General features: G+C 47.0%; 1 protein-coding gene across 1 annotated transcript; it reads left to right on the top strand.

The window, feature by feature from the left end:
* The first annotated feature begins 628 nt into the window (after positions 1–628).
* On the top strand, positions 629–13,793 carry UCHL1 (ubiquitin C-terminal hydrolase L1). Its single transcript, XM_070948380.1, has 8 exons — positions 629–640; positions 3,215–3,343; positions 4,866–5,016; positions 7,112–7,197; positions 9,106–9,153; positions 10,399–10,468; positions 11,799–11,857; positions 13,371–13,793. Exons 1-8 carry the CDS (start codon positions 629–631, stop codon positions 13,455–13,457), a joined length of 642 nt encoding a protein of 213 aa, XP_070804481.1. The 3' UTR covers positions 13,458–13,793.
* Positions 13,794–14,212: the final 419 nt, after the last annotated feature.

Genomic DNA, 14,212 nt, shown 5'->3' with positions numbered 1-14,212 from the left:
GGGCGGCTGCTCAGCCCCAGAACTGGATTCGGCAGGCGGCGGCTTTGCAAGTGGCAGGATGGCGTGGCAGCCCATGGAGATCAACCCGGAGGTGAGAGAAAGCGGGGTGGGGGGTGGGGGGTGAGCAGGCTGGTCGGCTTTAATGGGTGGGGGGGATTCCTGGTTAGCTGCATTTCTGCTCCTGGGTGGGTGGGTGGGTGGGATTTCTGCATTGGTGGTCCTGGGTGGGTGGGGGGGATTCCTGGTTAGATGCATTTCTGCTCCTGGGTGGGTGGGGAGGATTTCTGCATTGGTGGTCCTGGATGGGTGGGGGAGATTCCTGGTTAGATGCATTGGTGGTCCTGGGTGGGTGGGGGGGATTCCTGGTTAGATGCATTTCTGGTCCTGGGTGGGTGGGTTTGCAACCTCTGCAAAGAGGCTGCCTGGGTGGAGGGGGAGAGAGATGGGGGGGGGTCTCCCATGCTTTGCAGCCCTGGAAAGAGGCTGGGGGGGGATGGGGCGGTGGAGAGATGGGGGAAAGACCCCTAAGGGGGGGAAGGAAAATGGAGGAGGAGGAGGAGGGGGGCTCCGTCCCATAAGGCCAGGCTGACTTTCCCTTCCTCGCCCTCTCCCTTTCTTGTCTTTTCAGATGCTGAACAAAGTGAGTAGGGGGTCGGCTAGAGAGAGAGAGAGAAAGAGATGCCTCTTCGCCAGGCTGGGCGTTTCCACGCTCGCATTGCACCTGTTTTAATTCTTTCTCCCCCTCCCCACTCTTGCAAACGGTGGGAGGAGGGGGTTAGGGTCCGCAAGGCCCCTTCCCCTCCCTTGCCCTGTTGGAAGCGGGTGGGGGGGCCAGGGACAGACATTGGGGGGGGGGGGAAAGAAGAGGTGGGGAGGGTCTCCTTTCAAAGCCAAGAGAGGCTGCTTCTCCAAGTCTGGGCAGGAGGGGGCGCTGCGGACCGCAGGTTTGTGCTGTGTCACGCCAAAGCGAAGGGCTGGGTCCGGGGTGGGGAGGGGCTGCTTGGAGGGGAGGGGAAGGAGGGGGGGAGGATTGCCAGACTAGGATCTTATATATCCCCTCCCTCTCCTTACTGTGGTAGTGGTCCTGGTGCTTGCCATTGGGCCCTTCCCGACATCTCCATCAACATCTGGGAAGTGTGAGCATCTTTTGATCTGTTCTGGGTACCGCTCCATCATCTTGGAAGCTCACCCGCAACGGTGGCCGTGTGCAAACGCACCCTTTTCTCCTCCCGGTTGCTGATGCAAACACAATTCTTTAGGGATAGAACTTCCTATTTGCTCCAAATTGCATCTGGAAAAAAGGGACCGGGTTTTTTTGGCTTCTCTTTTAATTTGGGATTATTTTGGTTTCTTCGCATCCCTACTTCAAAGGGATGTTTGGAGCGGAATTGAAGGTTCTCCCATTTTCCTTCCTGGCTCTCTTAATTCGTGCACGAGGAGCAGAATTGCTAAATTTACACTTAAAAGCCAGAGGTGCGTTCTTTAGGACCCTGCGGACTTTAGGTCCCTGCGGACTGCAACTCCCAGAATTCCTGAGCCAGCCATGCTGGCTCAGGAATTCTGGGAGTTGAAGTCCGCAGGGAGTCCATGGTTGCCCACACTCACAGGCAGGTGAGTTTAAAAGCCCAATAGCTTGAACAGAGCAGGGTATCCTGTAAAAGGTGAGTCATCTACCTGATTGCTGATTCTTCGTCATTCCCACATCTGGGTTTGTTTTATTTAGTTAATGACCCGTGGCACGAAATGGAAACCACAGGATCACAGAGAGAGAACATAAGTTTCATTACTATATTTTCTCTTATTTTCCCTCAAATTAGATCCTGTGGTTTTTTTTGTGTGTGTGTTTTATTGATAACAGTGGTAGGAACAATCAAGCTTCCTATCTACCCCTGGAGTTTGAATGAGAAATTTTGTTCCTTTCTCATTTATTTGCCAGAATAAACAGACCTCGGATGTGCAGAATGGGATGGCTGTGTTAAAATCTAGTAAATAACGTAGATTTCATTTTGCTAGAATCTGGTAAACCCCAAAGTGGAATATGAGGATGCTGAATTGGGAATTTCAACCCAGAACAAGATTCAAGTTTGACTGTGTTGTTACTTACCATTTTAGCCATTGTCTATCCCTGTGATACGGACATGGTGGCTCAGGGGCTAAGACACTGAGCTTGTCGATGGAAGGGTCGGCAGTTCAGCGGTTCGAATCCCTAGTGCCGCGTAACGGGGTGAGCTCCCGTGACTTGTCCCGGCTTCTGCCAACCTAGCAGTTCGAAAGCACGTTAAAAAATGCAAGTAGAAAAATAGGGACCACCTTTGGTGGGAAGGTAACAGCGTTCCGTGCGCCTTTGGCATTGAGTCATGCCGGCCACATGACCACGGAGACGTCTTCGGACAGCGCTGACTCTTCAGCTTTGAAAGGGAGATGAGCACCGCCCCCTAGAGTCGGGAATGACTACCACATATGTGCGAGGGAAACCTTTACATTTACCTATCCCCGTGATGATGAATCTATCGGAAGTGGCATGCAGAGTCCATCTCTCCGGGCATGCAAGCTGTCAGCCATTGCTCTTCTGGGTTCCAGCGCACCGACCAGCTGCTTTTCATGCACGTGGGAGACTCAGAAACCTGAAGGCCAGGTTGCCGTGCACATGAGCGCACCGGGGACCGGAAGATAATCTTCCCAGTACGCACATGTGCAGCAGGTAGGCTGCTCTTCCGGTTTTTGGCACTCGGTGCTGAAAAGGTTCACCAACAACCTATACGGTCCTAAGCTTTCTATTGCCTATTTCTTTATGATCATGTATTACTTATACGTGGGAATAAAACGGGGGAACGTTTTCATTTTTAGTTTTATTAAATTGGAAGTGTTTACTGATCTGTCGCCGGATTCAGATTTACCCCCTGCTCATTAAATTCTATTTAATTAGTTTTAAATAATTATTTTAACTTTTGTACAAATGTTTTTATTTTGGCTGTTCACCGCCCTGAGTCCGAAAGGAGAAGGGCAGTATACAAATTTAATAAATAATAATAATAATAATTACTGGAGTAAACCCAAAATTAATAATTAAATCCCCGTTTTGAACCCAGAGCATAGAAACGCTTGTGGCTCAGCTGACCAAAATAACAATTGCTGGTTCGTGGTGTGTTCAAACCACGACTCGCCGGCGGTTGTGAGATACCCAGTATTGTGTGTGCTTCCCTTGATTGTGTAGATACTCTGTCGTCTAGGAGTTGCCCCCGGGTGGCAATTTGTGGATGTGCTGGGATTGGATGAAGATATATTGAGCGCTGTGCCAAGTCCGGCTTGCGCGCTGCTTCTGCTGTTTCCGCTTACTGCTCAGGTGAGTATTAAAGCTGAATAAAGGTTAAACGGGGACTCGGTGGCTAAGACGCTGAGCTTGTCGATCGAAAGGTCGGCAGTTCTGCGGTTCGAATCCCTAGTAGTGCCGCTTAACGGGGTGAGCTCCCGTGACTTGTCCCAGCTCCTGCCAACCTAGCAGTTCGAAAGCAGGTAAAAAATGCAAGTAGAAAAATAGGGACCACCTTTGGCGGGAAGGTAACAGCGTTCTGTACACCTTTGGCGTTCAGTCATGCCGGCCACACGACCACGGAGACGTCTTCGGACAGCGCTGGCTGTTCGACTTTGAAACGAAGATGAGCGCCGCTCCCTAGAGTCGGGAACGACTAGCACGTATGTGCGAGGGGAACCTTTACCTTAAATGAAAAACAAAGCACCTTCCATCTCTTTTATTGCAGGGGGGTCTCCAGCCGTGGTGGCAACTTTACGACTTGGAGACTTCAACTCCCAGAATTCCTCAGCATGGTTTAGCTGAGGAATCCTGGGAGTTGAAGTCCACAAAGTCGTAACGTTGCCAAGGATGGAGAGACCCTTGCCTCATTTTACAATCCTTTGCAATACCGTTGGAATATAATTTACTAATCTAAAGTACAGATCTCCCCTTGAAGTAGATTTGTACTTTTAATGTCCTGCAAAGGAATTTTTGCAAAATTGCCTTGGGAGATCTTGACCAAAACAATTTACTGGGTTGAACCTGGATAGCAAATTTACAGTAAATACTCTAGAGAACAGCTATTGTTTGCTGATAATATCCATGGAAATTTGCTTAGAAGCCAGAATTAACGATTATTTTCACCCTGGAATGTATTAATTTCAAAAGAAAGACCCTATTTTTGAGCATTAAAACAATATTGGCATTTGTATACAGGTGGTCCTTGACTTACAATTGAGTCTGAAATTTTCTGTTGTTAAGCAAGATAGTTAAGTGAGTTTTGTCCCTATTTTAGAACCCACCACAGCTGTTAAGTGAACGCAGCGGTTGCAAAGTGAGTAACACCGTCATGAAGTGAATCTGGCTTCCCCAGTTGAGTTTGCTTATCAGAAGGTCGCAATAAAGGATCCCGTGACCCCAGGGACAGTGCAACGGTCATAAATATGAGTCGGTGGCCAAGCCTCTGGATTTTGACCATGTGATGATGCAATGGTCGTAAGCGTGAAAAATGGTTGCAGGTCACTTTTTTCGGTGCCGTTGTAACTTGGAACAGTCACTAAACAAATGGCTGTAAATCACGGGGCCACATAATCCCGTTGTGCAACCTTCTGATAAGCAAAGTCGACGAAGCCAGATTCACTGAACAGCGGTGTTCCTCGACTTACGACCACAATTGAGCCCAACATTTCTGTCATGAAGAGACGCTTGTTAAACGAATGTTGCCCCATGTTACGACTTTTCTTGCCTCTTGTTGTTAAGTGAAACACTGCCATCGGATAACTCGCGAGTCGGTTGTTAACGTGAATCTGGCTTCCCCAATGACAAATGCCGTGAATTTGCGCTTAAATCGTAGCATGAAAACTTCCGGAAAAAGCAAATTGACGAACTGAAGGGCCAAGAAGTGAGTTCAGAAGTCTACTTTGTGAAGCAGACGGCGAGTAACTCCTGTGGAACCATTGGCCTTATCCACGCCGTAGCTAATAACCAAGATAAAATTCGATTCGGTAAGTACCAGGGGAGAATTTTCCAGTGGATATCAATCTTGTGGACTTTACTGTACCCTAAATTGTCGGTTTATTTTTATTTATTTATTTATTTATTTGAATTTGTATACCGCCCTTCTCCCCCTAGGGACTCAGGGCGGTGAACAGCCGAAATTAAAATACATACAATATAAAAGTTAAGATAGCTAAAATAAATCAAATCAATCGGCCCCCAATTTAAAACCCCAAAGCTCTACAATTATAACTATACAATTAAAGCTATACAATTAAAAACTACTTTTTAACTACAATTAAAAACTACTACTTTTGTAGTAGTTGATGATGTGGACTTAGCTTCAGGGGAACATAAAATATTTTCCGAGCCACTAGGAATTGAGGGAGTAGTCAAAACTTACAGAGGACGTGGTATAAATTTCCTTTCAGGCCTTCCGGGCCCACCGGAAGTCGGGAAACAGGCTGTTTCTGGCCTCCAGAGGGCCTCTAGGGGTGTTGGGAAGGCCTGTTTTTCGCTCTCCCCAGGCTCCAGATGCTTTCTAGGAGCCTGCAGAAGGTGAAAAATGGGCCTACAGGTCCCACTTCCATCGCGTGCCAAAAGCAGGGGGAGCATGGGGGTGTTGTGTGCGTATGCGCGGGGGGTGGAGCGCATTAAATTATGGGGGTGACCACAGGAATGCGCGACCCCCCTGCCTCGCTCTCCCCCCGCTTTTGGCACACAACGGCAAAAAGGTTAGCCATCGCTGTTCTAGACTTTAAAATACTCGTAGTGTTAATCCTGTAGAATTGAATGTACCAAGCTTGCAGATGTAGCTGGTGGAATCAGTTGCTACTGTAGTAGTAGCAGTACCAGTAGTAATATTGTAGTACTATAGTGTTCCAATATCTAAGAGGTTTCCACAAAGAAGAGGGGGTCAAGCTATCTTCCAAAGCGCCTGAAGGCAGGAGAAGAAGCAACGGATGGAAACTCATCAAGGAGAGAAGCAACTTAGAACTAAGGAGAAATTTCCTGACAGTTAGAACAATTAATCAGTGGAACAACTTGCCTCCAGAAGTTGTGAATGCTCCAACACTGGAAGTTTTTAAGAAGATGTTGGATAACAATTGGTCTGAAGTGGTGTAGGGCCATGATGGTGAGCCTATGGCACAGATGCCAGAAGTGGCACGCAGAGTCATCTCACCAGGCACCCCAGCCATCGGCAGTTGCTTTTCCGAGTTCCGGCGCGCCGGCCAGCTGGTCTTCACACACGCGGGGAACACTGGAAACTAGAAGAGCAGCTCCCTGGTGCGCATGCACACACCGGGAAGCTGAGCTTCTGGTTTCCAGCATGTGCATGCCAGATGGGCTTCACGCACCATGCGTGCCAGAAACCGGAAGTCCAGGTGGGAAACCGGAAGCTCAGCTTCCCGGTGCACGTCTGCACGCCAGGGAACTGCTCGTCCGGTTTCTGGCGCTCCCGTACATGCGCACCGGGGAGCTACTCTTCTGGTTTTCAGCACTCTCACACGCACGCACGCTCCCATTTCGGCACTTGGTGCCGAAAAGGTTCGCCAACACTGCCATAGGGTTAGGGCTAGGATCTGAGCACAGGATGGGCCTAGAACAGTGATGGCTAACCTTTTTGCCATCACGTGCCAGGAAGGGGGGGGCAGGGGAGGTTCGTGCGCACGCGTGCCCACACCCATAATTCTACGCATGTGTACGCGACCTCCCCAGCCCACCGCCCCTCCCCGCTCTTGGCACGTGATGGCCCATTTTTCTTTCTCACCTGGCTCCAGATCCTCTCTATGCATCTGGGGAGGGTGAAAACAGCCTTCCCCACCTCCTCGGAGGCCCAAAACGGCCCATTTCCCAACTTCCAGTTGAACAGGAAGTGATGTTTTTTGCTGTCCCCAGCCTCCAGAGACTCCTGGAGCTAAGCTGGTGTGCCAGGCGACATGGCTCCACGTGCCACCTGTGGGCACGCGTGCCATAGATTCGCCATCACGGGCCTAGAAGGACTTCCAAGGTCCCTTCCAACTCTATTGTTCTGTATTCTATTCTGTGCTTCTTTATTCACCCCGTACAACGCCATCCCTTTTTAATGTCACTTTTTTCCAGACGAAGGATCTGCATTAAAAGAGTTCCTCACTGCGACAGCTGGGCTCTCCCCAGACGAGAGGGCAAAACGTCTTGAGAACAACAAGGTAAAGGATGTGGGCGACTTGGATAATTTATTTTTATTTTCTGCAAGGTGGTTCAAGGTACTTGTAGAGGTTTTAAGTGTGTGTTCAGAAACGTGATCCGTTTCCTAACGATTCCAGCCTCCTGTTTCAACTATCAATAGGAACACACGGACTTTATAAACTGGAACTTGCAAAGAAGTCGGTTACAACTGTTAAGGATATTCTTGGCTCATAACCGATGTTGTGGATTATTGAGCAGAGTACCCTTTGAGTAAACGCATGAAAAGTGACTGGGAGTGGTTGTGAACAATCACAGTCCACATACAAACACACTGAGTTGTTGTAGTCTTTTACTTTTAGAAAAAGTAAAGCAAAGTCCCAAAAACAATCCAAGTCATACCCAGATAAGACGAGAGTTAAAAGATCAATCCAGGGATGTTTCAAGTACAAAGTCTTCTTACCAGTTGTAGTCATACACGATAAAACAGTTCTTCTTGAGTTTCAAAACAGGAACAAGTTCAATATCAAAACATTCAATAAACAGTAGAAAGCAACATGTAGCTATGATCAAACAGTGATCATGCAGAGAGATCAGGTAGAGAGTTACAGCAAATAAGCAGGCAAAATGATGTAGTACCCACACAAGCCATGATCCTGACTTCCCTTAAGTACATTGGCTACAGAGCTTAGCCAATCAGGATACAAGATGATGCAATACAGTCTTAAAGCAATATGACTGCAAACATCCATTGTTGGTTTATATATTGCCTGACCAACTAGTTAGACAACCATTTCCTAACAACAACTATAGAAATGTTGTGTTTGTGTGTGCCTTTGCTCTCCCTTTATGGGAGGAGCCAATCATCTCCAGGCCTTACTCCTGAGTCGTCCCTTTAGTTTCAACTGTTCTTGCCTTCTGGCAGCTCTGCACATGCACACACTAGGAACAGGCTCCTCCTGTTCCTCTGCCTCTGATATCCGACTCTGGAGGCTCCGGAGTCCGCGCATAACTCCCAGGTGGCCCTGGCCCCATCTCTGCCTCCGATGCAGAATTCTCATCCGAGCCTTCCCCAGATTCCAGGACTGGCCCATCTTCCTCCCCAACCTCCTCACTGTCCGACTCCGCTGCCAGCTCTGCTGGCGGACTGCAACAGACGTAACCTGAAGACTTATCTATACATTACGATTTTTCCCCTTGAAGGGTTTCATTCAGAATTCACTCAAATCTTGGCCAGTAACGCTTGTTGAACAAGGCAGTAGATCACAGGTGTCCAACCTTGGCCTCCTTTAAGACTTGTGGACTTCAACTCCCAGAATTCTCCAGCCAGACAGGAATTCTGGGAGTTGAAGTTCAGGGGTCTTAAAATGGCCGACGTTGGATACCCCTAGTATAGACGGAACAGATTGGCAGGAATGGGAATATAGTGGATTTAGATAAAATCATCATCCTGCTGTTAGGCACCAAAGGAGCCTTGGTAGTACAGTGGTCTAAAGCACCCTGTTATTAAGACCAGCTGCCTGCAATTACTGTAAATTTGAATCTCGCCAGGCTCAAGGTTGACTCTGCCTTCCATCCTTTCTAAGGTAGGTGAAATGAGGACCCAGTTTGTGGGGGCAATAAGCTGACTTTGTATAAATATACAAAAGAATGAAGGCTATTGCTTAGCGCATTGTAAGCCGCCCTGAGTCTCCGGAGAAGGGCGGCATATAAATCAAATAAAAAAAAAAAAAAGAAAAAAAATTGGTGAGCCAATTATTTAATTGTATTTTAACGGTTAAAATTGTATTTTAACGGTTTTTTAACATTTGTATTATATGTATTTTATTTGGCTGTTCACTGCCCTGAGTCCTTCGGGAGTAGGGCGGTATACAAATTTAATAAATAAATAAACAAAAACACATTTTTCTGATTTCTTTCTCTCTTCCCAGGCCATTCAAGAAGTCCATAATGCAGTAGCTCAAGAGGGCCAGTGTCGGGTAAATACTGCTTTCATTTATAGTTTTCAACAATAGAATGGGCCAAGAACTGGTGTTTCAACCCTGAGAGGTTGTTGTTAACAGAATTTTGCAAAATCTGAAATGTCTTTCTCCACTTTCTTTTATCTCCGTGAGAATTGGGGGAGTTTCATGTCTGAAATGTTTTTTTTGGTTATGGTTCTGTACCTCCCTCAGTTTCTTTCATCTGGCCAATGTTGTAAGAGCAGCTCTTTCTTACGTTCCTCATTCCTTTTAGGAGGGATGTGAAAATGCTAGGGAAGCGTTAATGTTTTAAAAATATTCCAAAAAAATTAAAAGGAGATAAATGTGCCACCATTACATCTATGGGGATTCTCAGTCATCCAAGTCACAGTTGTCCCAAAGGTGCGTTTTTCAAGAGGCAACTGGACTTTCTGGTTTTTCTTTTGAAGACGTTTCGCTTCTCATTCCAAGAAGCTTCTTCAGCTCTGAATGGATGGTGAGGAATGGAAAGGATTTATACTCCTTGCAGACAGCTGGTCATTTGCAACCTTTTAGAGCACGGGGTGAAGTCTAAAATTTTTCCCTACCGGTTCTGTGGGCGTGGCTTGGTGGGGGGAGTGTCCTGTGACTGAGTGGGCGTGGCCAACTCGATGTCACTCACAGCCACGTCCACTCAGTCACAAGACCCCCCCTCCACCAAGCCACGCCCACAGAACCCGGTAGAAAAACTTTTAAAATTTCTATTCTGCCACCCACTTGCCACCCGCTCTCCTTTCGCTTTGGATCGGGGGCCAGGGATGCGCCATTCCCTGGGGCCCTGGAGCCGCCGCCTGCCTCAACCAGCTCGGGGAATGCACCATTCCCCGATACCAGCCTTGCCCCGGAGCCGCTGCCCGCTCTTCTCATCGCCAAGCGGTGTGTCCTTACCTTTCTCCCGCGGCTCCTTCAGGGAAGGCGATCCGGTCTGATCCGGTAACATTTCACCCCTGTTTTAGAGAATTATGGAAGCCTGGATAAAGTGGCCTCAACGATTCTCTAAAAAGGATGCAAATGACCAGCTGTCTGCAAGGAGCATAAATCCTTCCATTCCCCACCATCCAGTCAGAACTGAAGAAGCTTCCTGGGGTGAGAAGGGAAACGTCTTCAAAGCAAAACCAGAAAGTCCAGTAGCCTCTTGGAAAAGTACTCTCGGGTGCCACCATGATATGTCCCTTCCCTGTTCTTGCTAGATTTCTAGGTTCTTGAATTCTTATCTTTTCTTAGGCTGAAGACGATAAGGTGAACTTCCATTTCATTCTATTTGCCAGCGTGGGTGGACACCTCTATGAACTGGGTAAGTTGTGTGTTTGTGTGTTGACTTTAAAAAGGCCAGTTTTCTAGCTCCAATTATCGCTTTCAATGCAGAACCGTTCGGCAGTAGCATTTGAGGCAAGCACAATTTTTAAGCACCTATAAATGCCTTGACTTAAGGATCCGTAAGAGGGATGCGGTGGCTCAATGGCTAAGACGCTGAGCTGGTCGATCGAAAGGTCGGCAGTTCAATGGTTCGAATCCCTAGCGCCGCGTAACAGGGTGAGCTCCCGTGACTTGTCCCAGCTTCTGCCAACCTAGCAGTTCGAAAGCAGGTTAAAAAGTGCAAGTAGAAAAATAGGGACCATCTTTGGTGGGAAGGTAACAGCGTTCCGTGCGCCTTTGGCATTGAGTCATGCTGGCCACATGACCACGGAGACGTCTTCGGGCAGCACTGGCTCTTCGGCTTTGAAACGGATCTCCTTTGGAGATATTACAAGCATTTACTAATCTAATATTTGAATAAATAGAATAGAATTGCATTGCATTGAATTCTTTATTGGCCAAGTGTGATTGGACACACAAGGAATTTATCTTTGGTGCATAAGCTCTCAGTGTACATAAAGAAAAATAAAATAAAATATATTCATCAAGAATCATAAAGAGACAACACTTAGCGATACTCATAGGATACTAAATAAGCAATCAAATCATACTAGGAAACAATAAAAACAATATAAGTTGTAAAGATACAAGCAACATGGATATAGCCATGAGTGGGAAGAGATAGGTACTAGTAAGGATGAGAAGAACTACCCTGTTTCCCCCAAAATAAGACATCCCCTGATAATAAGACCAATCCGGCTTTTGAGCACATGCACTAAAATAAGCCTTGCCCCGAAAATAAGTCCTCCCCCAAAATATTTAAACACAGAGCTGGAAATCAGGTAAGACGGCAAGAGGAGCCCCATCTTGCTCCATGCGCCCCAAAATAATAAGACCTCCCCGAAAATAAGCCCAAGCGCTTATTTCAGGGTTCAAAAAAATATAAGACAGGGTCTTATTTTCGGGGAAACATGGTAGTTAATTTGACAGTGTTGAGGGAATTATTTGTTTAGCAGAGTGATGGCATTCGGGAAAAAACTGTCCTTGTGTCTAGTTGTTCTGGTGTGCAGGGCTCTATAGCGTCGTTTTGAAGGTAGGAGTTGAAACAGTTTATGTCCAGGATGTGTAAATAAGGTTGGGAGCTGCTACAGGTAGAGATGAAGGACATTCTCTAAAGTAAGCCTCCTAGAAAATGATCCAAGCTACTAATTCCTCTTACATCAGTATTTTCACGCTACTGAAGTTATATTCTCCAACCTTGCTTGCAGATGGAAGAATGCCATTCCCTATAAAGCATGGAGCTAGTTCAGATGCCACCATGCTCAAGGTAAGAGTTTTTTTGCTTGTGGTCACCTTTTCACTGGCCCTTACAAAATTCCTACAACACGCAACATTCCTGAGTCTGTAGAGATTCTCAGTCATCCAGGTCATGGTTGTCCCAAAGGCGCTTTTTCAGGAGGCAACTGGATTTTCTGTTTTTTTCTTTGAAGACTTCTCATCCAGGAAGCTTCTTCAGCTCTGCCTGGTTGGTGGAGAATGGAAGGATTGATATTCCTTGCAGACAGCTGGTCATTTGCATCCTTTTAGAGAGTCGTTCAGGCCACTTGGAGGTTTATCTGTGTCCTCAGGGACACCTGAGTGGTGCAACTGGTTCCTGTAGTCTGCAATTTTGTCCTCTGGAGATCCATTTCCTACTCCCACACCATTCCAAGGGTCTTCATCCCAAATTGTATAGCTAAAAGTCGGTAGAGATTCTCAGCCATCCAGGTCCCGGTTGTCCCAAAGGTGCATTTTTTTCAAGAGGCAATTGGACTTTCTGGTTTTTTTTTCTTTTTCTTTTGAAGACGTTTCGCTTCTCCTCCGAAGAAGCTTCTTCAGCTCTTCCATTCCCTACCATCCCGTCAGAGCTGCAGAAGCTTCTCGGAGGAGAAGCGAAACCAGGGGTGAAATCCAGCAGGTTCTGGAGAACCGGTAGCGGAGATTTTGAGTAGTTCAGAGAACCGGTAGCGGAAATGTTAAGTAGTTCAGAGAACCAGCAAATGCCACCTCTGGCTGGCTCCAGAGTGGGGTAGGGATGGGGATTTTGCAATATCCTTTCCCCCCCGGAGTGGGGAGAGAATGGGGATTTTGTAGTATCCTTCCCCTGCCATGCCCACCAAGCCACGCCACGCCCACAGAACCAGTAGTAAAAAAAATTTGAATTTCATCACTGAGCGAAAAGTCTTCAAAAGAAAAAGTAAAAACAAAGGAAGTCCAGTTGCCTCCCGAAAAAGCACCTTTGGGACATTACATCTGTCAAGGTTTCGATATCGTCTTCAAATAAAATAAATTGCATTTCCAAACAGATAGTCTTTGAAGAAATCTTTCATTTTATTAAGCACGACAATCTGGCCCCGATCGTGGCGTAGCCAACTCTGGCTTCCTGACCCCAAACCCTTCCTTTCCGTTCCCCAAATCTCTGCGTCTCATTGGCCATCTTCCAAATCACCCTCCCCATATCTACTACCTAAGCTCCCAGGAATGTCCCCCCTCTCTCTCATCTCTTAGGGGATATTATCTTCAAGGAAAATAAGTAGGTGAAATGTCAAGCGTCCTCTTGCCAGCTGCCCCCTCTTCTCCTTCTTATGTCAGCACTAGAGTAAATGCAGGTTGAAGTGCTGACAACATCCATGATTCCCTTTCCGGCTTTTTGGGCTGGCGGGAAGGGGAGAGGGGTCAGTTCCACTCAGAGTATCTCACCCAGCTCCCATTTGCACATTGGGTGAAGAGGCATCTCTTTCCCACTAGGTTTCATTGTACAAGCTACAGCTTATCTCTTTTTTTCTTTTTCTTTTTTTTAGGCATCGGCTGACATCTGCCGGCAATTCACCGAACGTGAGCAAGGAGAAGTCCGCTTTTCTGCTGTGGCCCTGTGCAAGGCTGCTTAAAATTTGGCAACCGAAATAACATCCTCAGCCTCTCACCGGATGTAATCCCAGCCTTTAAGGCTTTAGCACTTATGTTTAAAACATTGAAAAGAAAAGAAAAAAACAAAAGTCAAAAGCCAAGGCGGCTGTTCTTGGTTTTGAATTTAAGGTGTAACGCGATCCTGTTTCCTTTTCCCCCTTCCTGACCTGTCCTAAAGCCGAAATTCACGCAAAAGTGTCTAAGACGTTAAAAACCGTCGGTGTTTGTAAATGCTTCCTAGGCTTTTGTGATTCCCGAGTTTCTTTTGAGCGGTGGTGACTTCTTGTCCGTCACAAGAATAAATTCCTTCTTGCTAGTCCGGAAAACTCTTCTTGGTTATTGTCTGCTAAAACTCCGATGATGTAAGCCGCGTTTATTATAATCCAACTTTTCCCCCCAGTTTGCATTTCATGGAGCACCGGTGGCCTGTGTGGATTTACCAGTTCGGCGAACAAATTCAAATTGCTGCTACCAATTTGCCCGAATCGGCTGAATACCACCTCTGGTGTGGATATGGCGAATTATCCACAGGGTGGGGTGGGGGCAGTGGTGAAATCTAATATTTTTTACTACCGGTTCTGTGAGCGTGGCTTGGTGGGCGTGGTGTGGCTTGGTGGGCGTGGCAGGGGAAGGATACTGCAAAATCTCCATTCCCACCCCACTCCAGGGAAAGGATACTGCAAAATCCCCATTTTCTTACCACTCCTGGGGGAAGGATATAGCAAAATCTCCAGTC

Source organism: Pituophis catenifer, unplaced genomic scaffold (genome assembly GCF_029215685.1).
Source record: "Pituophis catenifer annectens isolate HBS135680 unplaced genomic scaffold, rPitCat1.0.hap2 SCAF_8, whole genome shotgun sequence".
NCBI classification, from domain to species: domain Eukaryota; kingdom Metazoa; phylum Chordata; class Lepidosauria; order Squamata; family Colubridae; genus Pituophis; species Pituophis catenifer.
This window is presented reverse-complemented; position numbering and strand designations above follow the sequence as displayed.

What these genes read in the sequence shown, in the direction of transcription:
- UCHL1 (XM_070948380.1), top strand. An exon ending in CTCAAGAGGGCCAGTGTCGG is followed by an intron (nt 9,154 to 10,398) that starts GTAAATACTGCT and finishes ATCTTTTCTTAG; the next exon opens with GCTGAAGACGATAAGGTGAA. An exon ending in CAGATGCCACCATGCTCAAG is followed by an intron (nt 11,858 to 13,370) that starts GTAAGAGTTTTT and finishes TCTTTTTTTTAG; the next exon opens with GCATCGGCTGACATCTGCCG.